Source organism: Alternaria metachromatica, assembly GCF_023757995.1.
Source record: "Alternaria metachromatica strain BMP 0045 chromosome Unknown scaffold_36, whole genome shotgun sequence".
Lineage (NCBI taxonomy): Eukaryota > Fungi > Ascomycota > Dothideomycetes > Pleosporales > Pleosporaceae > Alternaria > Alternaria metachromatica.
In genome coordinates this window covers 1-27,994 of record NW_026055527.1, presented here as the reverse complement: position 1 = coordinate 27,994, position 27,994 = coordinate 1, and the positions used below count along the sequence as shown (strand labels likewise).

Below are 27,994 nucleotides of genomic sequence, written 5' to 3'. Positions count from 1 at the left end.
GTTTGAAAGGCTGAGTTGCTGAGGCGCATACTTGTATTCAAGATGCATTTCCAACAGACCGAGTCTGCCGGCCCTGGGGCTGAGCAGAACGCACCCAAGGACTTCTCCAAGAAGTCATCCAGTCTGCCGTTTGGTCAGGACCTCTCCTACCAATCTATCGGTGGCCCCACCTACCTCACGGCCCAAACTCTCGTACAGCAGGTCGCATACGCCCTCTCGGATAAGATCTTCGCATACTCGGCTGAGTCGTTCGACTTGGACGTCGCAGTCAAGTACTGGCAAGAACAGGGCGAGAAGAATGCTTTCGGATACCAGACTGGCGTCTCATCCCTTGAGACGAGGACCGGTGCTGGTGCCATCGCATTGGGGTACATGTTCTCCAAGGACTATGACCTGAAGAAGCGCCATATCCCCCAGTCCATCGTCGCCTCCTCTTCCACGTTGAACTACCTCCGCGCTTCGCTCGACCAGCTATCCGCCCTCTACTCGGTCGCGAACCCTCTGACCGCCCACATTGCCGCAGTTGACTACTCCGCCAACTCCAGTGCTGGCCTCGTCACCGACTATGTCTCCTCCCTCACACTCGCCGAAGACCTGGGCCTTGGTCTCGTCTGCAGCCCGTCTGTATTCGAGGCTCAGCACATGTCCCTCTTCGCTACCCTCCTCTCGAGCGTCCTCCCCACGATCCACACATACGATGGCATTAGCGTTGGAAGGGAAACGGCTAGGCTGGTCGATACTCTCGACCAGACCAGGCTGCACAACAGCTACGAGGCGGTGCTCAAGGCCGTCTCAGAGGTCGACAAGAAGCACTCTGATACTGCTGGACGCGTTCTGCGCCTGCTCCAGGCTTTCAACGATGAGCTTGGCGAGGACTACAAGCTCTTCGACTACTACGGTCATGAGCAGCCAGAGAGCGTTCTTGTCGTCTTTGGTACCGTGGAGGCTTCCTTGACCGCTCAGGTCGCCAATGCCTTGTCCAAGGATGGCGACAAGGTCGGTGTCGTCAACGTCCGTGTCTACCGACCGTTCGTTGAAGAGGCTTTCCTTGAGGTACTCCCCAAGAGCACTCGTCGCATTGCTGTTCTTGGTCAGGTCAAGGACGAGGCTGCCGTGCTCGACCCCGCTGAGTACTCCAGGCTCTACTCGGACGTCTTGGCGTCAATCCAGTTCGCCTACGACAGAGACGTTGAAGTTACCGATGTCAAGTACTCGCGCGAGCAGGTCTGGACACCCAGCAACTTCCTCGATGCGTTCCGCCAGATCCACGCCGAGAAGGAGGGTGCCGAGGTCCGGTCATACGTCGACATCTTGAACACTGCCGACGTCAAGCAGTACAGCTTCTGGAACCTCGACGAATCATTTGCCGCCAACGCCCCAGTTGTAGTTGGCAAGCTTCTCTCGAGTGACTCTTCGAAGAACGTCTTCGTCCGCAGCGGCCACGACAATCTCGTGCAGGGCGGTGTTACTCGTACCGATATCCGCAATGCCGACTACACCATCGAAGCGCCTTATGCTGTTGAGCAAGCCGATGTCGCTTTCGTTGGCGACATCGCTATCCTGAAGGAGTTTGACGTCCTGAACAGCGTCAAGCCTGACAGCTCCATCATCGTCAAGCTGCCCGGTGTGAAGAACGAGGACATTGAGAAGAAGCTCTCGCCTGCTTTCCGCAAGGCCCTCGTGGACAAGGACATTCAGCTCTTCGTCCTTGACTCTGCTTCATCTGAGGCTGTCGCTGAAGATGAATCCCTGGAGTCTTACCTCACCCAGCTCGCCTTCTTGAAGGTTGCTCGTGAGGACTTGCTCTCCTCTGGCTTGAGCAAGCTTGCTGCTATCAACGGTAGCTCAGAAGTCTTCGACAAGCTCACCCAGCAGCTCGAGAGCGCTCTTCGTGAAGTGGAGGTTCCTGCTGCTTGGGGCACTGTTGAGGACGACGTTGAGCCCATTCGCCTCCCCTCAGACATTAACGTCAACAGCTTCGCTCCTTTCGACCGCATTGAGGCCGAGCCACCGACTCTGCTCAAGGACTGGCAAGTCGCAGCCAAGGGCTTTGCCTTCAAGGAGGCCTTCGGCACTGCGAACCAAGTTCGTCCTGATCTTGGCTTCAAGACCAGTATCGTCCATGTCAAGGAGCGTCGCCGCCTCACACCGCAGAACTACGACCGTAACATCTTCCACATTGAATTCGATCTCGGTAACTCTGGTGTCACTTACGCCATTGGCGAGGCTCTCGGCATCCACGCAGAGAATGACGAGGCACAAGTTGAAGAGTTTATCAAGTGGTATGGTCTCAACCCCAATGAGATCGTTGAGGTACCGTCTCGTGACGACCCCAACGTTCTGGTCAACCGGACCGTTTATCAGTCTCTCATGCAAAACGTCGACATCTTCGGTCGCCCACCCAAGCGCTTCTACGAGTCGCTTGCTGAGTTCGCTGATGACGAGCGTGAGAAGCGTGAGCTTCTGCAGCTTCTGAGTGCTGAGGGTGCCACTGAGTTCAAGCGCCGCGCTGAGGTCGACACTGTCACCTACGCTGACATTCTACTCGAGTTCCCGTCTGCTCACCCAAGCTTCCACGACATCGTTCGCATCGTCAACCCCATGAAGCGTCGCGAATACTCCATCGCCTCCGCACAGCACGTGACACCCAACTCCGTCTCCCTGCTCATCGTCACTGTCAACTGGGTCGACCCCAAGGGCCGCGACCGCTTCGGTCAGGCGACTCGCTACCTCAACAGCCTGAAGGTTGGCGCGCCTGTCACCGTGTCCGTCAAGCCATCTGTCATGAAGCTTCCTCCCAAGACTACCGCACCCATCATCATGGCCGGTCTTGGAACTGGTCTCGCGCCTTTCCGTGCCTTCGTCCAGGAGCGCGCCTACCAGAAGCAGCAGGGTCACGAAATTGGTGAAGTCCTGCTTTACATGGGCGCTCGTCACCAGCGTGAAGAGTACCTCTACGGCGAGGAATGGGAGGCATACCAAGACGCCGGTATCATTACCCTCCTCGGCCGCGCCTTCTCCCGTGACCAGCCTCAGAAGATCTACATCCAGGACCGTATGAGGGAGTCTCTGAAGGACATCCGCAGGGCGTACTTGGAGAAGGAGGGTAGCTTCTACCTTTGTGGACCGACATGGCCTGTACCTGATGTAACCGAGGTGCTCCAGGAGGCTGTCGAAGTCGAGCACAAGGTCAAGAATGTTGGCGCCAAGAAGATCGATGGACGCAAGGAGATTGACAAGTTGAAGGATGATGGCCGTTACGTACTTGAGGTCTACTAGGAGACCCATTGATGTGACGTAGATTCATGATATTCGATTATTATTAAGGCTTGCTGCCTATTACCGCAAACTATCTCGCTATGCATCAAACATGATTCGTGATACTTCGGGGGCCTTTCGGCCTCACCGTCATGTTAGAAGGAAGTGAAGCTGTTGTTTGCTGACCAACGCAGTGCATTACATCCAAGCGAATTCAAAGCTAGTGCCAAAAGTATCTCCGCCAAACTCTACTTCTTCGCCATACTCGCCATGCTCACTTGCTTGTGATGAAGACGTGCAAGTTTGAGCTCCGCCTGAACGACGGCCATCGCTGCCTTGATAGTCTCCTCGTTCTCGGCCATGTCAACGTCATCGGCCATGGCTCCCTCGTGACCGACGACTCCTGGATCACCGAAGTTTTCAGCCTGCTCGCCGTCAAGGCCGGATGACTCTCGCTTGATCGTGGGGGTGTCGCGACCTGCGCGCGCAGGATTTGGGGTACCGGGCGGATGGGCGATGGGTGGTGGCTGGCGAGAGAAAGGCGGGAAGGGAGATGGATGAGATGATTGGCGGCCTTGGATGGGAAACGGGGGCTGGCCGTACGGTGGATAGCCATAGCCGTTGAAGGCTGGGTAACCGCCATAACCACCGAACCCACCACCCTGCGGAGGAATAATCGGACGACCCCATGGATCGATGAGCGGCTGGCCGTAGTGACCACCATACATACCGGGCGGCGGAGGATGAGGCAGCGTCGGCGACTCCTCCTTGACGACTTCTTTCTTGGGTGTCTTGTGCTTCTTACCGCGAGGAGTCGATGAAGGGGACTGGTGGTGCCCACCCATAACCCGGTGACCGTCTGAAGCACCCCCACCAAACTTCTGCTTCACATCGTCATCCGACTCCGAATCAGACCCCCCAGAACTGTCCTGACCACCACCACTCCCCTCCTCCCCATCATCCTCCTCCTCACTAACCTTCATAATCCTATCCACATCCTCCTCAGTCTGGATCTCCTTAGCCTTAACAAGCAAATGCTTATACCAAACCCCAAACGCATACTCCACCTCCCAGTCTTTGACCAACATATCCTCCATGACATCAAAGTCCGTGCTGCAGAGCTGCGGCTTCCGGTTCCCGGTATTCTTGACACGGTAGCGGACGACTTCGTTCATGGTAGCCGCAAGCCACTTTCGGTTCTTGGTGAGCTTGGCGACCATGAGGATGGATTTGAGGACCAAGGGAAGCCATTTCATGGGGTCGTTTTCGTGGGCGCGGTTGTAGTTTCGTTTTGTGCCGTTTTTGTACTGTGGGGTGTTGGTGGAAGGGAAGGAGGAGGGTGGTGTGTGGGTACTTACGAGTGGACGGTGGCATTTGGGGATGTGGGTTTTGACCCAGTTCTTGCCCCAGTAGCTTTCGATGCTTTTGATCACGGCTTTTTTGGCGACCAGGTCGTTTTTCAGGATGGGTCGTGGTCTCGTGGGTAGTGGACTGGGTTTCTCCACAGTCTCTTTGGCGGGCTTCTTTGGCGACGGCTTGGTGGGCTTGCGCGCTGACGAGCGGAGGTTGTGGCGCTGACGTGTGGAGGCGATGGGTTCATCGTCTTCTGATGAGGAGGGGATCGTCTGGACTTTGGTGGGCTGGCGCTTCACGGGCGTCACTTCTTTGACGTCGTCGTCTGAGACGAAGATGCTCTCCTGGGCGGTTGAGCCGTTCTCAGCGTCTACGCTCGTCTATTCGGTTGATTAGCGCTGTAAACATAACAGCTATCGCGGGAGCATTCGCGACAACCTTATCATAAAAAGAAGCTGCTAATATGGAAGCCTGGAGGTCGTCGCGATGGTTTTGTCGTAACCCCTGGCGCAGTGACGAGTTACTTACCGGGTGGAAGGGAGGTGCAGACTCTGACTTCACGCGCGTCTCAAGGACTCGGGGCGCGGGTGGTGGCGAGTCATCTTCAAGGCCCCATTCCGGACTCGACATTCGCTCAAGCGATTCTGGAGAGTAAGAGTGATCCATATTGACACGCGGGCGAGTCATGGATCGGAGGAATCAGGAGTTGATGGAAGAGGTATATACTCGAAACCTTCGATGATAAGCCGCAAACGTAATAAGACGCAAGCCTAGGTGATCGCCTCGGACTGGCCGTTGCTGCGGAGGATAGTTGGCCTGTCACTGAAGAGGCTTGGATATATATACTCACTCGATAACAAAGACGCACGGTCGGTCGAAACCCACTAGCGCCCATGTGACATTGATTTGTGCGGGGTTATTCTGAAGCTGGACGGTGGTGATAGAGGGATAGGCGTCGCTTAGGACCGACGGTGAGAGAGGAGACGCAGCGACTGCCTGGTGGCGCACGCTGGCCGACCACCGCTCGGGACTGGGTCAAGCAAGTGTAGATGTTGTTTCTGCGAGGCGGTGGTGTCTTATAGACAGCAAGGCTCCGTCCTACAAACAGGCAAGCACAAGCGGCCCCAGTGCAGCTCTTATTTGACAATCACGATGTACTACAGATTCATTAATGTTAGAGTCATAGCGAAAAGTTGGACTATAGCTATTCTCTCCTGAATTCTATGATGATATCTCTGTTGACAGATAGTACCTACAGAGTTCTGGTCTAGCAACGCCTTAGTCGACATATCTTAATGGTTAACACGCTTGAAGATAATTCTAGGGCAGCAGTATTTTTGCTTAGCATAGCAGCAGCACGATACATACAAAATTCTTCTTAAAACGACTAGATATAGAATCAAAGAAACGCAGTTAACTAGGTAATCAAGCAGTATTGCTAAGAAGAAGAGGTGATGTCTTTTGCATAAGATTCAGAAAGAAGGATTGTTACATTGCTAAAGCCTTCGAGTAAGTAAAAAGTGAGAACAAAATTCAAAGAGTTCTAGCAGCAACACGAAATAGTTGGCAAGCTCAATTCGCATAACACTATCTGATTGCGACTATATGAAGTCTACAACCGACTTTGGATTTTCTCCAGCGTATCGCCCAAAGCGTACTCGCTCGCCACAGTCTTGCTCCTGACCTTTTCTCCATCCTCCTTGGTTACGTAGCGCGCCTCCACAGCCGGGTTGTAGGAGAATTGACTCGCATTCTTGACTTCCTCATCACTCATCTTCGCATTCTTCTTGCCATCGGCACGTTTGTAGACGTTGATGACAACAGCTCCACCCAAGCCGAGGTTGTGCTGCAACGCAGCGTCGGCCCCTTCAGCAAGTCGGTTGTTAGCCCAGCCTCGAAGCTGCCATGTCAATTCCGCACATTGTGCGAGTCCTGTTGCACCGAGCGGATGTCCTTTGCTGATGAGACCGCCTGACGGGTTGACGATCGGACCCTTGCCGCCGTATGTGATGTCGCCATTGCGCACCATCATGTGTGCTTTTCCGGGCTCGCTGAAGCCCAAGCCTTCCAGTAAAATGAGTTCGTTAGCTGAGAAGCAGTCATGCAACTCTGCGACTTTGATATCTTTTGCGTTGACGCCAGCCTCCTTCAAAGCTGCTTGCGCCGCGCGCTTGGTCATGTCGTAACCAACGAGATCCATCGACGACTTGGAGTAGAGCTGCGGCGAATCTGTCATCAACGACTGGCCTGCGATGAGGATAGCTTGACTCTTCAGGTGTGGCCTCGCGTCCAAGAACTTCTGGCTCACAATGACCGCCGCGCCCGCGCCATCGCTCGTCGGGCTGCATTGGAGCTTGGTCAACGGGAAGTGAATCATAGGAGCCTTCTCAATCTGTTCGAGTGTGTACACATCCCTGAACTGCGCGTATGGATTCTTTTGGCTGTGTTCATGGCTGATTCTTGCAATCTCAGCGAAGTCACGCGCCTCGGCGCCATACTTCTCCATGTACTCAAGACCAGCATTGGCGAAGTATTGAGCATTGGGTGGAGAGTTGCTTATGCCGCGCGTATCGGCCATCATACGCATTGAGAGTCCTGCAGAGGTAGGGGTACGAAGTCAGTATGTGTCTCACATGTAATTTGTACAGCTAGTACTTACCCATGGGAGAGGGTCGATCGCTCCATGCAGATTTGATGGAGCCTGGTTGCATCTGTTCAAATCCAATGACCATCGCGCAGTCAACCGCTCCGTTCTTGATGAGTGTTCTCGCCAGATGCAGTCCAGTTGAGCCGGTGGCGCATGCATTGTTTGTGTTGTAGATAGGGATACTAATGGCTGTCAGTGCCTTAGGACTTCAGGACAATGCTATCGACTTCCATACCCCGTCATGCCAAACTGGTAGAAGATCCTTTGGCCACTCGTGGTGTCGCCGTAACAGTAACACGCAACACCAGTCTCAACCTCATCGTAGTTGATTTGTGCGTCCAGCATTGCTTTCACTCCCGCCTCGTAGCCCATTTCCGGGTATGCGCGGGTTTGTCGAGGCTTGATGAACTTGGTGAGCCCAACACCAAGGACATATGCTGGAACTTCATTTTTAGCCATTGTGATGTGATGAAAGCGATGGAATCCGTGCAGAAGTAATCAAGTTGTACTGGTAGATCGATCCGACTGTTGGCATGTCTAGATGTTGTATATGGTGGTTAGCTACCGGGAGGCGACACCCTGGGCCGAGGTTCGACTACCCCACCTGTACACCTCCGCAGCATCAGCACGTTCGACTCGTTCCTTACTCAGCGAACACACCCACCGACCTAGTTTGGAGACAGTTCAACAACCTCTCGAACTTGTCGATGCACTAGTCTATGCTTGACAGGTCCACGTCCTCAACTGCTGCGCCGTGCCTCTGTGGTCGGCAATCGGCATTCCGCTAGCACGGTAGCTACTTGGGCGCATCCAACCTCACAACTTCATCTCGTCGCTCACGGCTCAGTATCGAGTAGTCACCATACTATCGCCATCCGGATACAACGTCGTACTTATCCCCAGAAAGATCGCAGGTCGCGTCGCCGCAACAATGTCGAGGCATGCACGCGCGAAAGTCCGTAGGCTTTGCGCGTCACCTTCTCAAAATCCCAATGTTGCATCGATGCAATTCTTCGAAAATGCCGTTCTGCCGGATTTTGATTGTTGCAGAACGACCGACGCCGAAAATTGACACGATCCATGGCTTTTCGCATTCGGCTTCGGGTCACACAGTGATCAAAGCAGCCTGACTCCTGCAGCCACCGGGTGCAACAGCCGATGAGGAACACCCGACTCAACAGTCAAGCCCACGAACTGCGAGCGCGATCCATGGCAGATGGTGTTTTGCTTGGAGGCCCACGCGCAATTTGCGAAGGATAGCGGTTCCTGCCTTGGCGGCGTTTCGAAACGGCTCTAGCATCCACCTCAACGTCAGGTTCATGCCATGGAAACATGAAACATCGTCGTCGACGAATGAACGCAACCGTGTTACCGAACAGTGCGTCGGCATATTTCCGTCCAAGCTCCACCCAATCTACTTAGTACAGTGGTGCAAACGCCAGTTGACCGTTCTGACACCTGTAGCGCCACCTATGAACCATGTTCCTGGGCATCGGAGGTCCAGATTCCAGGTTGACAACGTGGTGAGGCTGCATCATGAGCTTGTTTGACGGGCGCTAGGTCGGAGGAGGATTTCATCCTTGGAAGTGGCAGATTGAGGGAAACATGGTCCACAATGGGTATTGTCTTCATATAAGGATGCATCTTGCGGCGACTTATTCGGTACACGCTCTTTCGCTTTTGTCCATTCTTTCGCTTTACTTGCTCGTTCTACGAACGTTGCTTTTCAGTCATTCTTTACAGCCTTGACGGCTTCACACTCTTTTTTTGCGGCAGTGCCACACCATTCTTTCCTCCACTTCAGTCATCACTCACAGCGTCACAATGGCACGCTCATTCCTTCTTTCCACCGCCGTTCTGGCTCTTGGCGCATCGGCGCAAACATCTGGCAAGTTCACAGATGAAAAGACGGGCATCACCTTCCAGGGTTACCATCACTCTTCCGGCTACACGTTGGGTTATGCCCTACCTGAGAAGCCTACTACGGATGTCATCATCCAGCTTCAAGCACCCATCACCAACGATGGAGGTTGGGCTGGTTTCAGTCTGGGACAATCTATGACCGGTAACCTGCTGGTCGTTGCCTGGCCTCACGAGGACAAGGTCCTTGCATCCTTCCGGGAGGCAACTGGCTACACCAACCCAGCTGTCAAGACCGGTGACTTCACCATGTCTCCTATCCCGGACGGTACTTTTGTCAACGACACCGCCTTCTCATACACATTCTTGTGCTCCAACTGCATAAGCGACGACCCATCGACTGGCCTTGTCATCTACGAGGACCCCAGCGTCAACGTCCAGGGTTGGGCTTACTCTGACAAGCCGCTCGCAGACTCCTCGACTGCTGGCGCGGTTCTCAACTACCACGACGCTGGTTTCGGAGCTTTCGGACTACCCATGAGCAACGCTACTAGCCCCGATTTCGAGAAGTGGGCTGCCCTTGCGGTAGCTAGCACCCCTAGCACCCCCGGCGCTGGTAACTCTACTACCCCAGGAGCTGGTGGCAACTCGACTGCCCCAGCTGGTGGAAACACCACAGCCACCATCGCAAACTCTACCTACGACTACATCGTTGCTGGAGGTGGCGCCGCCGGTATCATCGCAGCTGAGAGGTTTGCCGAGAGCGGCGCGTCTGTCCTCTTGATCGAGCGTGGTGGCCCATCGTACGCGTTCACTGGCAAGACTGAGGTCATGCCTTGGAATGACACTGTCTCCATGTACGATGTCCCTGGATACGGATACTACCTCAGCGATGTCGGTAGCCCTGCTTACTGCGCCGACACTGCGGATATGGCTGGCTGTCTGCTCGGCGGCAGCACTGCCATCAACGCCATGATGTACGTCAAGCCCCAGGAGCGCGACTTTGACGACAAGTGGCCCGCTGGCTGGAAGTGGACCGATGTCGCCAAGGCGGCTGACCGTCTGTACGAGCGTAACCCTGGTCAAACCTACGGATCCGAAGATGGTGTTCGCTACGACGATGGCGCCTACGACGTCCTCTCCAAGTTCTTCGAGGGCCAGGGCTGGACCGAGACCGACTTCGTCAAGGACCCCAACGCAAAGGTCGATGTTTACGGCCACCCCACATGGAACATCGCCAACGGTCTCCGTTCCGGTGTCGTCAGGACCTACCTTCCCCTCGCCCAGAAGCTCGACAACTTTGAGCTGATGATGAACACCAACGTCGTTCGCGCTGTTCGTGAGGGATCGGCGGTCTCTGGTATCGAAGTTGAGACGGCGGATGGCAAGCGCGTCATCTACAACGTCAACAAGGGAGGTAGCGTTATCCTCGCAGCCGGATCCATGTCTACACCCCGCATTCTCTTCAACTCCGGAATCGGTCCCGCCGACCAGCTCAAGACAGTTGCCAGTGGCAGCAGTAAGGTCACTCTCCCTGACGAGGCTGACTGGATCGACCTCCCGGTTGGTGCTGAGATCAAGGACCACCCCATCTTCACTGTCAAGTTCAACACCAGCACACCGCTTGCTGCAACTGACAAGGACGCGCTCATCACCCCTAACCAGACCACCATCGATCTGTTTGCCAAGGGCTCCGGCGAGCTCGCTCAGTCTGGTCAGCGTCTCAACTGGTGGTCATCCGTCAACACCACCGATGGCAGCGAGATTTTCTTCCAGGGTACCTGCAACTCGCCTTCCGACAACACTATCCAGATGAAAGTCTACATCACCCACGGTCTTCAGTCTGTTGGTAGCCTCGGTATCACTGCTGATGGCGCCACCTCCTTCATCACCGACCCCCACATGACTTCCGATGTCGACACTGAGGCCATTACCATGATGATGGACCGCTTGATCGCCATGACAAAGGGTGGCAACTCCACTTTGACTGTGCAAGCACCTGCCGGTGTCTCCAACGTCACTGGTGCAGACCTCATCAAGTCCTTCAAGACTGGTAGCCACTACGTCGGCACTGCCAAGATGGGAACCAAGGGAGATGCTGGTGTTGTTGTTGACACTGACACCAAGGTCTACGGTACCGACAACCTTTTCGTCGTCGATGCCTCGATCCACCCCGATCTTCCCACTGGTAACACCCAGGCTATCGTCATGGTTGCCGCCGAGGCCGCTGCCGAGCGCATCCTGGCCCTTGGTGGTAGCCCCGCCAGCGGTACCACTCCTGCTACCCCTGAAGAGGCCAGCTCTGGCGCACCAGTTGCTACTGCCTCAGCCCCCGCTGCTTCATCTGCAGCGCCCACCAGCGCGGCATCGTCTGCTACCCCTACCGCCGCACCCGAGGAGTCAGCACCACCTGCCGAGTCTGAGGCACCCGTTGCATCTGCCTCTCCCAGCCCATCTTCGCCCGCTGAGTCTTCCACTCCCTCCGCGCCTGCTGAGTCTGCTCCCACCACCACACCCGCCCCCGCTGAGCCCGCTGAGCCCGCTCAGCCCAGCACAGCCGGAGCCTACGAGCGCTGCGGCGGGGTCGGTTTCACCGGCCCTACCACTTGCGCCTCCGGCTGGAAGTGCGTAAAGCAGAACGACTACTACTCCCAGTGCCTCCAGGGATCGGCCTCTAAGCGCGGCCGCTCCGAGCCTGTTTCCCGTCGTCACGACGCCCCCACCAGGCGTGCGATGAACGGCCACAAGCCTGTTAGCCCTGTTGTTGTTAGGGAGCATGTCCATGCTCAGAAGCTTGGAAGAGCTTCTTTCATCGACTCCTACCAGTCTTAGGAGATGGGAAGATGAAACGCTCTGAGTGAGAAGTGAGGAGGAAAAGTTTTCTTGTATATATATATTACATTCTGTTGGCTGCGCCTTTTGTATAGTTCAATCAAATGATCATGATAAATTTCTGTGCTTGATCTATATGTGACGCGTTTTTCATTGTCTGATCGCAAAGCCAGCTCAAAATGCCTCGTGATTGAAAGCTAATCTTCCTGATTTGTGTGCAAGATACATGAAGATGCTCGCGCCAGTCCCTGGTTTCCTGAAATGAGTGAGTAGCGACAGAATGTGCAACGTTGGGTGAATATGAGACATCATGTGCGCATCGCAGGGCATTTTGCAAACAAAGGCTTCGTGATTGACAATAGTACATTGAGTGGGTATAGTGCCATGATCTAAAAGGCAAACTCATGCTGTGAAGAGCGGGAGAGGAAGAATTACAACAGTATGTTAGAAGAAGAAATAGAAGCACATGCATCATTCGCACTCGTACGTCACGGCAAGCATGTTCAACATGCAATCCTCCCAAGAAGAAAAGACCTCTAGTCCTGCTCAACGGTGAGCTTGTGGGCGGTCTTCGTGCTCTCAGAGATGGCCTCGTTGTTGAGCTCAGCGAGCTGGTTTAGGGTCTCTTGCATAGCTGCCAACTGCTAGCGGCGGATTAGCGATCTGTACTTCATGTGCGACAAACAAAACGAAAAAAACACACACAGGCAAGGGGTTACTTACAGTTCCTACCACATCTTCGTGGTCACTGGCGCCATTCGTTTTGGGAGCCGGGATGCCCGGCGCCATGGCTTCCTCGTCCTCCTCATCCTCTTCTGCGAGAGTGTTGATCTTACGCTGCTCGCCTATGGTAGCGGCCGCACGAGCAATGCGATCACCGGCGGCAATGATGGCTTCAAGGCGGTCGATCTTGTCGGTGAGGAAGGCGTTCTCCTTCTCCAAGGGCTCAACTCGTGCCAAATGCTTGCGAACGACTTCGCCTTTCATGGTTTCGATGCGGTCTTCGGCGTCCTGGGCAGCTCTCATGGCTTCGTCACGTTGTCGCTCCACCTCACGAAGCTTTTCTTCGTAATCAGTTCCGTTCGATGTGGAGGCTTCCGAGATGTCGGTGATTGGGGCTTGCTGCGACATGTCCTTCCCTGAGGTTGCCTGTGTGGCTGTCTCTTGCCTTACAGCTTCGAGTTCGCTGGCATGCCGGGAACGCTCGGCTTCCAGCTCAGTGGCAAGAGCAGCGTACTTCTCCTGCAGTTGCTGCAAAGCGTCGGAGGTGCTGGCTTCCATGCCAACCATCAATTCGCTGATAGCTTCCTCATGTGCCTGATCCATAGACGCCTTCTGCTCGGTAAGGTCAGAGTGCCGTTTCTGCATAGCCTCAAGCTGTTGTTTCAAGGCCTGCATGTCGTTCGAATGACCTGCTTGGAACTCATCTTTCAGTAGCTCAATTGCGTCACTCTGCTCTTGATCTGTCTTGGCAATCTTTTCTTGCAAAGCGTTGTACTCGGATTGCAACTTCGATAGGGCCTGCTCATGGTCCTGCGTGAGAGAGTCCCTGAGCAATGTCATGGCATCCTGATGCTCCTTCTCCGCAGCGGTCTTCTCGGCAAGAAGGTTCTCGTATTTCAGGGTCATCTCGTCGTTTCCGGTGGATTGCACTTGGTCCCTCGTGGAGAGTCCGGACTTGAGCTCATCGATCTCAGCGTTCAGCTCTTTCTTAAGAGCAGCGAGCTCGTTGATGGCGGATTGTTTGCCCGATAGCGCCGTAGACTTCTCCTGTTCCAGTCGATCGGCGTCGCTTTGCATGATCTCAAGTAGACTGGCATACCTTTGCTCAATCTCAGACTGTTGAGTTTCGAGTGCTTTTGCGTGTGCTTCCTCGGTCACCAGCTGCCCGGTGAGCACGTCTGCGTGGCTCTTTTCGAGTTGTGAAAGTCGCTTGGAAAGGTCGTCACGCTGGCTCTGGAGAGCATCGATCTCAGCCTTGTGGTTAGCCTCGATATTGTTGATCTCTTCCAAGGCAGCATCGTGCTTCATTTGCAAAGCGCTTAAAGCTTCGGACATGCTCTTTACGTTGTCCTGAGCTTGGTCGTACTTGGCTTGGAGCTCGCTCAGAAGCTCTTTGGACGCGCCCTCGACCTGTTCCTTTAGGTGCATGATAGCTTGGTTGTGCTCATCATCAGCCGCAGACTTGTCTTCCAACAGTACGTCGTACTTGAATTGAAGCTCGCCTAGGATCGACTTGGTGGTGCTTTCCGACTCAGATTTCAAAGCCTCAATTGTTTGAGTATAGGTTGCTTCGGTTGCGTTCTTTTCTTCGAGCAGTGCGTCGTATTTGGCCTGAAGCTCGTCCATGAGCTGCCTTGATGTGTTCTCGGAGTCGTGCTTTAGTGCCTTGATCGCACGTTCGTGTTCCTCGTCAGATGCAGTCTTCTCGCGCAGCAGACTGTCGTATTTGGATTGGACTTCTTCGATTAGTTCCTTCGAAGAAGCATAGGCATCGGCGTTCTGCTTCTGAGTCTCCAGCACACGATGGTATTCCTGCTCTGCAGCCTTCTTCTCATCCAGCAAGGCATCATACTTCGCTTGCAGTTCAGCGAGCAGATGCTTGGACTGGCTTTCAGAGTCCTGCTTCAGCGCTTCAATCGCTCGGCTATGAGCGTCTTCAGCAGAGGTCTTGTCTTCCAGAAGGGAGTCATGACGGGCTTGCAAATCGGCGATGATCGACTGAGTCATCCCATGCGCCTCCTCTATGGCGGCTTTCTCCTCCTTCAGACGGTCTAATTGAGACTGGACGTCTTTGACAGTGGCAGCTTCCTGAGTGAGGGCATCGACGCGTGCTTGAAGATCGGCGACTAGAGACTGCGAGATGCCGTGTGCCTCTGTGAGAGCCGCCTTCTCTTCTTCGAACTTCTTGAGCTTCATGAGCGCATCATCTCGATTTTCGGTCGCGCGAGCGGTACTCTCCTGGGCTTCTTCAGCCTGTTTCTTGGCAGCTTCAAGCTCACTGGATCGCCCAGCAAGGATCTGCTCATGCTGTTCCAGTGTTTTGCTCTTCTCGGTCACGAGGGAGTCGTAGTCAGCCTGCAGGGTGTTGAGTCGCTTGGTTGCGTCTCCTTCAAGATCCGCCCGCAGCGACTCAATCTCGCGTTCATAATCCTCGCCAATGACCCGAAGGTCTTGCTTGTGTCTATCGTGCAGCGTATCAAGCTCTGCCTTGTGGGCTTCCACCTTCTTGTTCGCGTCGTTCAGTTCAGCTTGGACTTTCGCCAAGTCGGAGGCGTGCTGGGACTCTTGCTGTTGCGAGGTCTTCTCGAGTGTCTCGATGGTGCTGCGGAGACTTGCTGCCTCTTCCCTGAGCTGTTCAAGCTCGGCGGCGTCAGTGGTGAGCTGCTCGTTTATGGCATCCAGTTGTCGCACAAGCTCCTCGTTCTCATCGGTCTTGACTTTGATCGCTGCCTCATGAGCCTCCTTCAGTTCTTGAATTTGCTTGTGCAGCTCTTCGGCGACTCTGGCACCGTCAGTTGAACCTTGCTGCAGGGCCACGATCTGTTCCTGGAGACCATCGATAGACTTGAGATGGCCAGAAAGCTCGTCTTCTCTCGCTTGCAGCTCTGCTTCTGAACTCTTCTGTAGCTCCTCGATCTTGGCCTGCATTTGTTCTGCATGGGCGCTGCGTTCGGTGTCCAGGTCAGCAGAGACCTGATCAGCCCGTTCTTGCAGCTTGGTAATATCGTCTTGAAGCTCCTTTTGCGCCTGAATGTGACTTGCGATAGTCTCTTCCTTGAGGCGCAGTTCGTCAGTGTGTTTCTGATGTAGGGTCTGGATCTCGAACTGAAGTTGCTCCACGGCAGCTGAAGACTCGGAGGACTTTGACTCGAGAGACCGTTGTGCTTCTTGAAGGGCATTGGTATGCCTCTCCTCCCGAGAGGCGACCTCTGTCACGTACTCATCGACAGTCTTGGTCAGCTCGGTGATCTTAGCATCGCGCGAACGGAGATTGTCGGATTGGGTCTGCTCGAGCTCCGCGAATTTCGTTTCGAGGTTTTCCAGCGTCTTCTTGGCGATGTCCAGCTCTTGCGACAAGCTGTCACGCTCCTCCCGAAGCGTAGAAATCTCCTTGTTGAGCCCCTCGATCTGCGCGGCTTGCTCGACGAGCTTCTTCTTCTCTTCGTCCCATTGCTGGCCCTGTTGTTCCAGTTCGGCGTTCAGATCGTCCAAGACCTGCTGCAGCTCGCTAGCCTTGGCTGCCTCGGTTGCCTCTCTCTCCTGCGCAGCCTTCTTCTCCTCCTCCAGCTGTTGGCTCTGCTCTTCCAGCTGCTTGGTTTCTCTCGCAAACTTCTTTTCCATGTCCTCGACGAGGATCGTGTGGGCGCGGTGCTGCGAGGGCGAGGCATCTGAGCCGCCGGAGATGGCCTTGTCCTTCTCAACAATGGCGGCCTGAGCATCCGCCAGCTGTTTGCGCAGCTTGTCCTTCTCGGAATGCAGGTTATCGACTTCGCGGGTGAGGTCGTCGCATTGCTCTTGAAGCTTGTCGCGTAGGTTGGTCTCCTTGAAGAAGTCTTGCATGATCTGAGCGCTCCGCCTTTTCATCTCCACATCCATCTCGGCACGTCCCGTCGGCGCAGTATCCGGACGCGGCGGCCCCTCGCCGAGTTTCGCCATGGAAGCCCTGATGGGCTCGAGAGCGCTCTTGCGTTTTTCGGTTTCGGCATCGGACGCAGCTTTGTCCTTGAGGGGCGCACGGCGAGGGGTGACGACGACGGGGCTCTCTCTGTGATTGAGTTAGCAATGTATCATCCTGGCGGCTCATGCTGACTCACGCTTCTTCGGCTGTATCCTCCGTTTCCGGCGCTGGTGGTGGAGGGGCAGAGACGGACAGCTTCTTCGCAGGCCCAGCCGGCGCCTTCGCTGTTGCGCCTGCCGTCCGTGTTCCTGCCGCGGGTCGAGTAGCAGTCGGCCGTGTCGACGCAGCAAGAGAAGCGCGTGGGGCAGTGCGGGTCGTCGCTGCCTCTGCAGTTGGGCGTGTGGTTACAGGACGCTTGGCGGCAGTCGTGGTCGTGGAAGGCGCAATGGATTGCCTCGAAGTCGGTTTGGCAGGAGATGGCCTCGAAGTAGCTGACGACGTGACGGGCGTCCTGCGCACTGCTGTCCTCTTCTTCTCGTCGCCTGATGTGACGGACGACAGGTCTGGCTCGGCATCGGAGGCGGTTCTCGACGATGAGATGGTCCTGCGCGCCGTCGTCCCTGCTGCCGGACGCGTAGGCGGCTTGTTCAGGCTGGATCCGACTGTGCTGGTGCGCGATGTCGCCGTGGTGGGGGCTTTGGACGCGCTCGCAGTGGTTCGCGCCGTGCTTGTTGATGCCGCTGCAGGACGACGGGCGCTCGCAGCTGTGCCGCTGGCTGCAGTCGGGCGACGAGGAGGGACGCCATCTTTCGAGGCTGGGGAAGGCGCATTGGCAGCCATCTTGCGGCGGACTGAGGATGTGGGCGTTGAGGGGGCGGGCAGTTTTTTGGGCTGCGGACTCCCGACTGGCACGCTTTCCGAGGGAGCTCTGTCGCGAGCCGGGGGTGGTGTCGCCATTCGGTGCCGGATTCAGGGGCCTATGCTGATCAATGCACTCCCAATCGCGCTCTCGGTGGGGGATCTAGCAAGTGCCGGCCTGATGGAATGGATCTGAGCAGCAGAGGATGCTATGGCGCGGCTGTTGCTTCTCAGTCGCGACTTCCTCACGCGCTGGGCTAGCACACGTATGTGGGGATTGCAAAAGCAGGGTCTCATAGCGCTCCAATCCACGCCCAGACGGCCAGCACAACACACCGAACATCACCACCTAGTTTCACTCTCGCCGCCCATCATCACACTCCTGGCCACTGAAGAGAGCACACGTCAAATCTGTCACCTTGCATTGACTGTATCGACTTTCGGCGTCAACGTGGGCCGAACCTGTGGCACCAATGCACCCCATCTCCAGGCTCCCATCGTAGTGGCTTGCAGCTCCCCCACTTCGCATGCTATAGCCAGGAACAACTTAAGGCATCAACGCGCGACACAAGACACCCATGCTCTAGACTCTCTCCTACGTCATTGGCTCGCTGTGCGTTTGACAGAAAGTGCGATCGACTCTACACCAGTACACAGTGCCGTATTCCAGATCTATGATAGTCTAGGCATCAGCCTCATCTGTTTCCTCTTCTACCTCGCATAGTCCAGTGCTTTGTCCAATCAAGACTACGACTGAGCTAGGGACTGATTCTGCGTAGCTGTAAAGGAGACTTAGGCGTGCGACTAAGGTTTACGATGACACGTTAGATACCAGGCCATTTTGATGTTCGGACATATAAGGGTCTCTTGTTACTCTACATTGTGCTGTTCGTCCTTGACACAGCTTCTCCATCATGGTCTACGACCCAAACTTGTACCGCGACAAAGAGCGCTTTCTTGGCATTCTCGTCGCCGATCTTACACCTACCCAACTCGATACAGTCCAGGAACTCTTCGGCATTGGCGCCAACTTCTGCTCTCCATATCCTGCAGAGCAGCTGTTCATCGAAGACAAACGTGACTTGTCACACCTGTCCCATGCAGAACTGAGGAGACTCTTCCCCGAAGCGGAGCCCTTACTTGTTATCGACGCTCAAACGCCAATCGACGGCGGTGTCTGGTATCTTGACAGTTTTGCTGAGCAATTCGACGTCGATGAGCGGTTAGCCGAGAACCTCAACACTCTTTACAAGATTCGCATCGATATCCGCGACGTTGTCATCACGCATGTGAACTACAATATCGCCAATACCGATATCCGAAATGATCTAGAAATGGTGGGTGTACCTTATCCCATACCGGAGGATTTTGTTCAGGACAAAATGTTCTGCATGGGTTTCGATCATATCAAGTATCGCTACGTAAACCCGACTTGGGTCATAGCTATACCGGACGAGCTAGAAGAGAGTACAAATGGCAAAGACTTGGACAACTTCATCCCACGGCCGGAAATTGTCTATCGAATCAAAGAAGATATCGCGAGAGAGGCGGGCTTGAAAAGTGCATGGATGATCGCGAGCGATAGATCCGGGGAAGTGAAATTACCTGATGGCACCAAAATAACATTGCCCCCAGGAAGCAAGGTCGTGCAGTCCACATACGATCCCGATGTAGCGATGCCAGTGTATCAAAAGCCGGAAGGAAGCTTGTAGACGCGGCTTAACAGCAAGCAAAGTTCCTCATCAGTCCTGCTGCCAAAGATACCCTTGCTATGGGTGGTTTTGAACATGTGCCTCCTGCAAATGTTGTGACAGATCGGTCTTAATACCCCTAATGCGCAGAGGCAGGACCTGACTGCTGTCGAATGATTACTAGAATTGCGCAAAGAGGCCGCGCAAGTACTCATCGACATGCGGTTTCAGCCTAACCCATAACGTACTAGACCGAAGGGTATCCACTCACCGCCGTTGAATTTAAGCCCCGCACGATCCCGTTCTCATGCCCGAACACTACCTCTACACATCGTCCCGAACAGTTCGTCAGAATCACCAGACATGACTTCTTTCCGCTTCCTCGATCTTCCCCGCGAGATTCGCGACAAGATATATGGCATCCTGCTATGCACATTCCCGCGTCCCGAGTCCGTTACGCACGGCACAATGCTGTCCAAGAAAGACTTCAGTCCAAGCATCCTACGCGCTAACAAGCAAATCTACGCCGAGAGCTACGACGCTATGATCAAGGGCAACCGGTTCCTGCTCGTGTCTTCGACTGGCGGTCTCCATTTCGCCTACATGCTCAAGGCCAATTCCGTACCAACGTTAGCTTTCGATTTGGACAATGGCACCAAGACGAAGAAGAAGAGTGGGAACAAGGTCATCAAGCCCATCACCCAACGTTTTCGAGGCTACGCCATGCATATCACAATAGGGAACAGCAACCCTCGATGGAGGAAGGAGTTACCACCTTCAGAGCTGTTGGAGCCTTGCAATGTGATCATGCTGTTTCGAGACGTCAAGCTCCTCTGCGAGGCTATCAAAGAAGGTGATGATCGCCTGGAAGACTACAAGCGTCTCGTAACTCTGGATTTCGAACTTGCACCGGTGCTCAAGCGCCCACCGTACCAGCTCGAAGGCCCAACGGCTTACTTCTCTACTACCAAAATCCAGGAAGAGCTATTGGAGACTTTCCGCAAGAGCTTCCGCGACATGCCACGGGTCACCATCAGTGGTACTGTCGAAGAATCACTTGCTAAGTCAGCGAAAGAAGACTTCGCACGCAGCAAGTTCCATGACCTGGACGCTGTCATCTCATCATGGACCGAGAGAAAAGCCGAGGGAACACAGCTGTTCAAACATGGCGACGGTGGCTGCCTCAAACTTTGGGCTGGAGTCAGAGACGAGATCGATGAAGCCCACAAGTCAGACACATGGAAGCGTCTAGTCGAGGAAGGCGGCCCTTCATTTGTAGCAAAGGTTGCCGAGCTCTACTACACCACGAATCTCAACATCGTAGCCATCGGACTCAAATGGCTAGAAGAAGGAGATCGCGAGGTCCTGCCTGGCATCCAAAAGTCCTACGGAGACGTCAAAAGTAGCACCGAGAAAGGATACTGGGGCGTCGAGCACTCATGGAAACCCTCGCCGGCGCAAGAGATGAGGAGCACGTTCCGATACGCCAAATTTCTGAGGCTCTGGGGAGAGTCCAGCTTGGTTCCGTTCGCGCTCGTGACCATCAATATGCTGGCTCAACGTAATCCTGATGATGCCGCGATTCTGGAGGAGCAGCGCAAAATTAAGGCCTGGAAGCGCAGCGTGGGGCCTATTGACGACAGCGCCTTCAACGCTATGATGAGCGGTCTCAACACATGATGTCGGCATAGGTAATGCATGTCCTCTGGGAGAGCAATTGGGTTAGTGTAGATGTTCGATGTTAAAGTAAGAAATAGCACCTAGGCAGCGCGCGCGGAGTCCCGTAAATTAAACTTATAATAGGTGTTTCTAGAGAACATTCTTATCAACTCTAATAAGTATTTACTATAGATATATACTTTACCTTGTTTATATTATATAGTAAAAGAAACTTATTATAAGAATAGTAAAGAAGGTTATAAGATTTACTATAATACTATCTTTTAAAATAATCTTTAGAAAACTTATTATTAAGTAGAAATCTAAATTTTAATTAGTAATACTTATAGCTTAAGAAGCTACTAATTTTAAAGAAGTAAAAATAATTACTAGTACTCTAAAAAATATATAGCTAAATCTTTTACTTACTCTTAAAAGTATAGTATTAAGTAAGCTAAAGCTTTAAGTTTTAGTACTACTACTCTTAAAGTAATTAAAGCTTCTAAATCTTTTAAACTTATAAAGTAGCTATTTAAATACTTAATACCTTATAAAAGAATTATAATACTTAATTAGAAAACTTATAAAGTAATAGTAATATAGTTTAAAAAAAAGTAATTTTATAAAAAGACTTAGTAAAGTTTTAGTAAGTAAAGTAATATAGTAATATAACTAGTAAAAGATTAGTTTTATACTTATTATTATTTAGAAAATTTATAAAAATCTTATAGTACTAGTATAGTATTTAGTATAAGACTTAAGCTACTTTAATATATATCTTAATATCTAAAAGTAACTTATAAAATTCAAAAAGCGCGCTTTTACTAAGATCTTAGTATAAATACTTTAACTTAAAGTTTATTATATATAATTTTCTTATTTCTAAGTAAATAAGTATATATACTTATCTTATAGTTTTCTATTAGTATAAAAAGTTAATACATCTTTATAAAGTACTCTAGTATTAAAATAGTATTATAGCTAGCTTAAATTTAAAAGCTTTAACTATTTTATAAGTACTAGTACTAGAAATTTAAGTTTTAATCTTCTTATTCTTAAAGTACTAAAATCTTTTATTATATATTCTTAAGTATTTAAGTAATAAACTTTAGTTTCTTAAAGCTAATCTATAAGCTATATAATTATTAATTTACTTATAAATAAAAGAAACTTAGATTACTAGATTTATCTATAGTTTAAAGTTTAATAAACTTATATAATAGAGTTATAGAGATAGATTTTACTATCTAAAGTCTATACTTATATAACTAATATAGATATACTATTAAATACTCTTTAGCTATTTCTTCTTTAACTTATAGAAAGTACTATTATTTTAAAGTTTTTCTAGCTAGAATTTATTACTATACTTAAAGAGCTATATATAATTAACTTAAACTAAAGAAAAGTAAAGATAAAAAATACTAGACTAAAAGTAGTTATTTATTTAGATATAAGATAAATTTACTATAAGTATTATAGTAACTATAAACGTAAGCGTCTTAAAGCTATAATAAATTAATATAATATATAATTCTCTATAAAGTAAAGTCTTATATCTAAATAACTTAGAATAAAAGTATAAGAGCTAATTACTTAAGTCTATAAGATCTAATTAGCTATTTAAAATAATAGAGTTATAATTATAAAGATTAGCGTTAAATAGGCTATAATATTAGATTAATATAATATATTATATTAGATTACTACTATAAGTAGAGCCTAAGCCTTAGTAGAAAATTTTAAAACTTTAGATAGCTCTACTTATAGTAGTAACCTAATATAATATAGTATATTAATCTATATATACTATAAAGTACAACATCTATAATATAAGATAGAAGTAAAAAAGTTAAGATAGAAGTAAATATATTACGCGTAGTATAAGATATAATATTATACTTACTAGCTAGTAGCGTAGATCTCTAGAGTCTACGCCTAACCTAAGCTTTATAGAAGAGTTTAGCACTACCTATATATAAAGCTATCTCTAGATTTTATTAGCTTACTACTATAGATAGGCGTAAATATTAATAAGAATATTAGCACGTTAAGTAATTATCTATATACTATAGTACTAATCTAATATTATTTATTAAAATATTATATTTAAAGTAAATAACTTAACACTAACGTAATAATAAAAGTATATAGCGTAGAGTATTATATTATATAGTAGAATAGTAAGAAGAAAAAAATATTAAAGTAGTTGTAGTCTATAAAGCTATATACTTAGACAACTAGACTATCTAAAACTAAGATTTTAAGTATTTTAGAAAGCTAAGAGCTTATTCTTTAAATTAGTATCTTTAGAATTCTACTTAGTAAGCTTAAAGTAGCGTACTATTAAGAGTATTTAAAACTACTTAAAAGCTATACTTCTTTTAGCTTATATCTTTTTATAAATAGTATTAATTAAGATAGAGTTTTAATATACTATTATATATATCTAAATCTCTTACTAGTCTTAATTTAAACTATATATAAGTTTTATTAGAAAGTAATCTAGTTTATACTTTTTTAGTAAAGCTAAGATAAGTAAATTATCTTAATTCTATCTAGAATTACTTTAGATTTCTAAGATATAGATATTAAATCTTTTTATAAAAAGAGTAGAGATACTAGTAAAGAAAAGCTATATTAGTATAGTAAAGTATATATTTTTTAATAACAAAATATATAGAATTAAAAAAGATATTTAGTAATAGAATATATATTCTACTTTCTAATACTAGAAAACTATATTAGAGAAAATAAGTATAAATATAAATTAAAGTCTATCTAATTAGTCTAACTTTAGTAAAGAACTTAGTCTATAATTTATATTCTAAAAATAGTAAGTAGATAAAAATAAAAACTATTATAGTTAATTATTTATATAAAGCAAGATAATAAAATATAGTTTAGTAACTTTATATAGTAATCTTAATACAAATATATTTTTTAAATATCTTATATTTACTATAATATAGTAGTAAGTATTAATTAAACTTTTTATCTAATATTTACTATAAATATAGTACTTAAATAATAATAGTAATCTACTTTTAAAAGAAATAGTAATAAAAACTCTTCTTAAAAACTTATAAGTAGTAATAAGTAAGCTATAAAAGTATAGAGCTATAAAAAAATTAACTTCTTAAGATTTATTCTTATTAGCTTTTAGAGCTAAATTAAGGCTAATAGTAGTAATAAGTAGCTTTTGTTAGTAAAAAGCTAGATTTTAGAAAGTAGTATAATATAATATAGAAGCTTTTCTATTAGCTATAAAAGTAGATAGATAACTATAGGTAGTATAAAAGTAAATATTTTTATAAAGATTAGTACTATAGTTTAAAGAATAGCTACTTTATATAGTATTTATATAAAAGATTATTAATTAAAATACTTCTTTTTACTATTAATATTTCTTTTTAACTTCTTAATACTTCTATTTCTATTTTCTAATATACTTTACTTTTTTTTAAATAAGTAATACCTAGTCTATATTAATTTCTTTTCTATACTTCTAAAGAATATTTTTAATTTTAACAAAATTTAAATATCTAGTATAATAAGAAATACTATTTTAAATAATCTTACTATATTTATAAGTACTTTACTAAATATTATAGTCTATACTAGCTACTCTAGAATAGTTATTATAGAAACTTTAAATTTTTTATTTAATTTATTATTATATATAGTTTAGAAGTTTAAATAAATTTATAGGTCTATATAGTAAGTTTAAAATATTTACAAAATATATCTATAATAAGATTACTATATAGAGTTTCTAACTACGTTTTATTACTCTACTCTATACTAATACTATACTATAATAAAAACTTTAGCTATAAATATAAAGCTTAAATATTACTTTAAGAAGTACTTTAACTTTAATAGTATTAATATTATAAAGTAGATTAGTAAGTGAAAATAAGTAGTTTACTTATATTTTAAAGTATATAAGCTTTTTTTTATACAGACTTCTTTTCTACTATTTATATATTTACTTTAAAGTAGCTTTTATAACTTTAAGTACTAAATACTAAACTTATAGCTAGTATAAATAAAGTACTAGTAATACTTAATAAGTAAGTATTACTTTATCTTATAGTAAGTAGTAGATTTAATAGCTAAAAGTAAGTAGTACTTAAGCTAATTTAAAAAGCGCTAGAAAGATAAAAAGTAAAGTATCTAGTTATTAAAATAGTAAGAAAATATAGTAGCTAATATAGCTAAGCTTATAGAAAATTATATATAAGATCTAAGTTACTACTACTTATATAGATTTTTTATTAGTCTTTTAGATTCTTTTAGATATTTTATACTAGTGTTAAACTTACTATAGCTTACGAAGTTACCTTTTAGTTATAGTAGCTATATAGAATACGCTTTAATACTACTTATAAAGAAAATTAAGCTAAAATTAATAGATTTAGATAATTAGAATTATAATTACTACTTTTATAAGATTAGATAAGAATAGTATAATATATATAAGTTAGCGTGTAAAATGCTACTATAAAAGAGAAAAAGTATTTAATTAACCTAATAAGTACTTAAATACTAATTATAATATACTTTTTAGATAAGCTATATTATAAGTAGATAATCTATTTTAGCTATATATTACTTTTATAAGTATTATCTAATTAAGTTAAGCTATATAAGCTTAGATATATATAATAATAATAAGACTAGTACTTACTAAAAGTTTTAGCTTTATTAATCTCTAGTATAGTAGTAGTAAGTATTTTTCTAAAGCTTTTATTCTACTATAAAGTATTTATAGATTACTATATAAAGCTTTATTAGCTTATATAATTATTTTTAAAGTACTCTAAATACTTATAGTACTAGTTACTACTTCTAGTAAGTAGTTTAACTATAGACTAATAGTAAAGTAGACTATAGGCTATATAATTTATTATTAGGCGCTTAGTATAGTTATTTATATAATTTTTTTTACTTATAGGTATATTACTATATAGTATAAATAAATACTATAATACTAAGTAGCTATAGCTATAAGCTAAGCTACTTATAGTATATATAATAATACTACTACTATAACTACTACTACTAAAAAAGCTTTTACTTCTTAGAATAAAAAGAAGAGAGCTTTAGACATTATAGTAAAAGAAAAAAAAGAAAAAAAGTAGCCTAAGCTCTCTAATAGTACTTTTCTCTTCTTATATCTACTAATAGTAATATCTTATATTAAGTTTATTTAAAGCTTACTTACTAGTAAAAGCTTTAGAAAATACTTTAATTAGATAAGTAAAAAAAATATCTAGTATAAGTAGTACTTTTATAAGTACTTAAATATCTCTATATAAGCTTATAAGCTTATAGAGTACTATTTTTATATACTAACTAATTATAGACTTATTTTTATAAAGCTAATAGCTATTAAGTTTATCTACTTTTTTTAGTTTAAAAATATACTTATATAAAATAGACTATATACTACTATTAAGTAGCTTTTAAATTAAAAAAAAAGTTTTTAAAATTAGTACTTTACTAATATAAGTTAAGTAGTATAAAGTAGTATATAGTTATATAGAAGCTAAGACTAAAGTAGATAATACTACTTTATTAGTTTTTAGTAAAGTTAAGAGCTTAAAGTAAGTATTTTCTTTATCTATACTTTTAGTTTTAGCTAGTAAGACTAAGTAGTTAGAGCTTATAGAAGCTTAATAAAAGCTTTTTTATACTAATTATATAAAGAGGTAGTAAGTATTTAAAAAAAAGATAAGATATTTTATCTAGTTATAAAGCGCTTAAAGTATAGCTTAGTACTACTTTATAAATATATAATTAAACATAAACATATAATTAAACTTACTACTTTTTCTTATACTTACTACTTAACTATAAGCTTTATTCTAACTTTTTATAAGCTATCTATCTTAAATATAGCTATATTTTAAAAACTTTAAACTTCTACTTAAGTAAGTACTTAGTAAGTCTATCTTCTAATATTTAAATAGTAGACTTATAACGTACCTTAAAAAAGCTATTACTATACTTCTAGTATAGCTATATTATTAGAGCTAGAAATAATTAATAATTAGAGATATTTAGGTATTTTATAATTATTATACTACTAAAGAAAGTTAGAATAAAATCTCTAGCTATATATCTAAGAGCTAAGTAATTATATATCTATAATTATAGAATTTAAACTACTTTTTAACTTTAAAAGACTTTATAAAGTATTAAAAGTATTAATTTACTTTACTAAAACTAATTGTATAAAATTTACTATAATTAGTATACGTTAGTAAAGTCTAAGCTTAGAATTCTAAGGTATACTAGTAAGTTATAGCTTAAATAAGTATTTTATTATACTAAATACTAATAGTAGAGAATCTTTTACTTATTTAAATATAGCTTAATAGTCTAAAAATTAACTCTATTAAGTTAAAGATTACTTTATAATAGCTTAGAATTAAGCTAATAGCTATAAGAATCTAAGTCTTTAACTAGTAAGAGATAATTCTAATAGTAATATCTAGACTTTTAGCCTCTTCTAAGTAGAATTTATAGTATAATTAAGAGTTTAATAAACTATACTAGCTATTTATATAAGTACGCGCATAGGCTAGAATTAGAAACTTTATTATTAATAATAAGTTTTTTAATTTCTTTCTTCTTTACTATAGTTATCTATTTTTTTATCTTATTAAGATATTTAAACTTTTAAAATTATAAGCTACTTATCTAACTTTCTTATTAGCGTAAGCTCTACTACTTTTAAGCTTTTATACTTTTAAGCTCTATACTTTTAAACTTTTACTTTAATTAATATACTACTCTACTTACTTTTTATTTTTTTTATTACTATAGTTAGTTCTTACTTTTATACTTAAATTAATAGCTAACTATTATAATATAGTTTTATAACTATACTTCTAACTCTAATAGTAGCTAGAAGTATTAGTACTTTAGCTTTTATTATAATAGTACTTTATATAATAAATTTAATTATAGTAATTATAATATATATACTAGTAATTAGCGTAATAGTACTTAGTATAATAATACTTTATTATAGTAAAGTGTTAATATAGAGTAGAGTAACAAAACATAGTTAGTAACTGTAAAGATTATAATAACTTAGTTATTATTATCTTTTTATTATTATTAAGCTTTGTTAAGATTGCACTTATTGTAATTTCTTAACAAATTAGAAAAATTCCTAGTAAATCTAATTGCTTACGTAAT

The 27,994-nt window shown here is 45.6% G+C and overlaps 7 protein-coding genes across 7 annotated transcripts; 4 read left to right on the top strand and 3 right to left on the bottom strand.

Annotated features, from left to right (window-relative positions):
- Positions 1 to 42: 42 nt before the first annotated feature.
- J4E83_009731 (uncharacterized protein) lies at positions 43 to 3,279 on the top strand (the record flags this gene model as incomplete). Its single annotated transcript, XM_049336616.1, has 1 exon — positions 43 to 3,279. One exon carries the CDS (start codon positions 43 to 45, stop codon positions 3,277 to 3,279), a length of 3,237 nt encoding a protein of 1,078 aa, XP_049184198.1.
- Positions 3,280 to 3,506: 227 nt separating this feature from the next.
- J4E83_009730 (uncharacterized protein) lies at positions 3,507 to 5,277 on the bottom strand (the record flags this gene model as incomplete). Its single annotated transcript, XM_049336615.1, has 2 exons — positions 3,507 to 4,991; positions 5,140 to 5,277. The coding sequence occupies 2 exons, from the start codon at positions 5,275 to 5,277 to the stop codon at positions 3,507 to 3,509; spliced, it is 1,623 nt and encodes a 540-aa protein (XP_049184197.1).
- A 946-nt stretch (positions 5,278 to 6,223) lies between these two features.
- J4E83_009729 (uncharacterized protein) lies at positions 6,224 to 7,717 on the bottom strand (the record flags this gene model as incomplete). Its single annotated transcript, XM_049336614.1, has 3 exons — positions 6,224 to 7,206; positions 7,271 to 7,440; positions 7,494 to 7,717. 3 exons carry the CDS (start codon positions 7,715 to 7,717, stop codon positions 6,224 to 6,226), a joined length of 1,377 nt encoding a protein of 458 aa, XP_049184196.1.
- Positions 7,718 to 9,082: 1,365 nt separating this feature from the next.
- Positions 9,083 to 11,950, top strand: J4E83_009728 (uncharacterized protein; the record flags this gene model as incomplete). Its single annotated transcript, XM_049336613.1, has 1 exon — positions 9,083 to 11,950. One exon carries the CDS (start codon positions 9,083 to 9,085, stop codon positions 11,948 to 11,950), a length of 2,868 nt encoding a protein of 955 aa, XP_049184195.1.
- Positions 11,951 to 12,486: 536 nt separating this feature from the next.
- On the bottom strand, positions 12,487 to 17,528 carry J4E83_009727 (uncharacterized protein; the record flags this gene model as incomplete). Its single annotated transcript, XM_049336612.1, has 3 exons — positions 12,487 to 12,594; positions 12,674 to 16,718; positions 16,768 to 17,528. 3 exons carry the CDS (start codon positions 17,526 to 17,528, stop codon positions 12,487 to 12,489), a joined length of 4,914 nt encoding a protein of 1,637 aa, XP_049184194.1.
- Positions 17,529 to 18,343: 815 nt separating this feature from the next.
- Positions 18,344 to 19,141, top strand: J4E83_009726 (uncharacterized protein; the record flags this gene model as incomplete). Its single annotated transcript, XM_049336611.1, has 1 exon — positions 18,344 to 19,141. One exon carries the CDS (start codon positions 18,344 to 18,346, stop codon positions 19,139 to 19,141), a length of 798 nt encoding a protein of 265 aa, XP_049184193.1.
- Positions 19,142 to 19,339: 198 nt separating this feature from the next.
- On the top strand, positions 19,340 to 20,800 carry J4E83_009725 (uncharacterized protein; the record flags this gene model as incomplete). The annotated part of the gene is made up of 2 exons (XM_049336610.1): positions 19,340 to 19,344; positions 19,372 to 20,800. The coding sequence occupies 2 exons, from the start codon at positions 19,340 to 19,342 to the stop codon at positions 20,798 to 20,800; spliced, it is 1,434 nt and encodes a 477-aa protein (XP_049184192.1).
- Between the last annotated feature and the right edge of the window lie 7,194 nt (positions 20,801 to 27,994).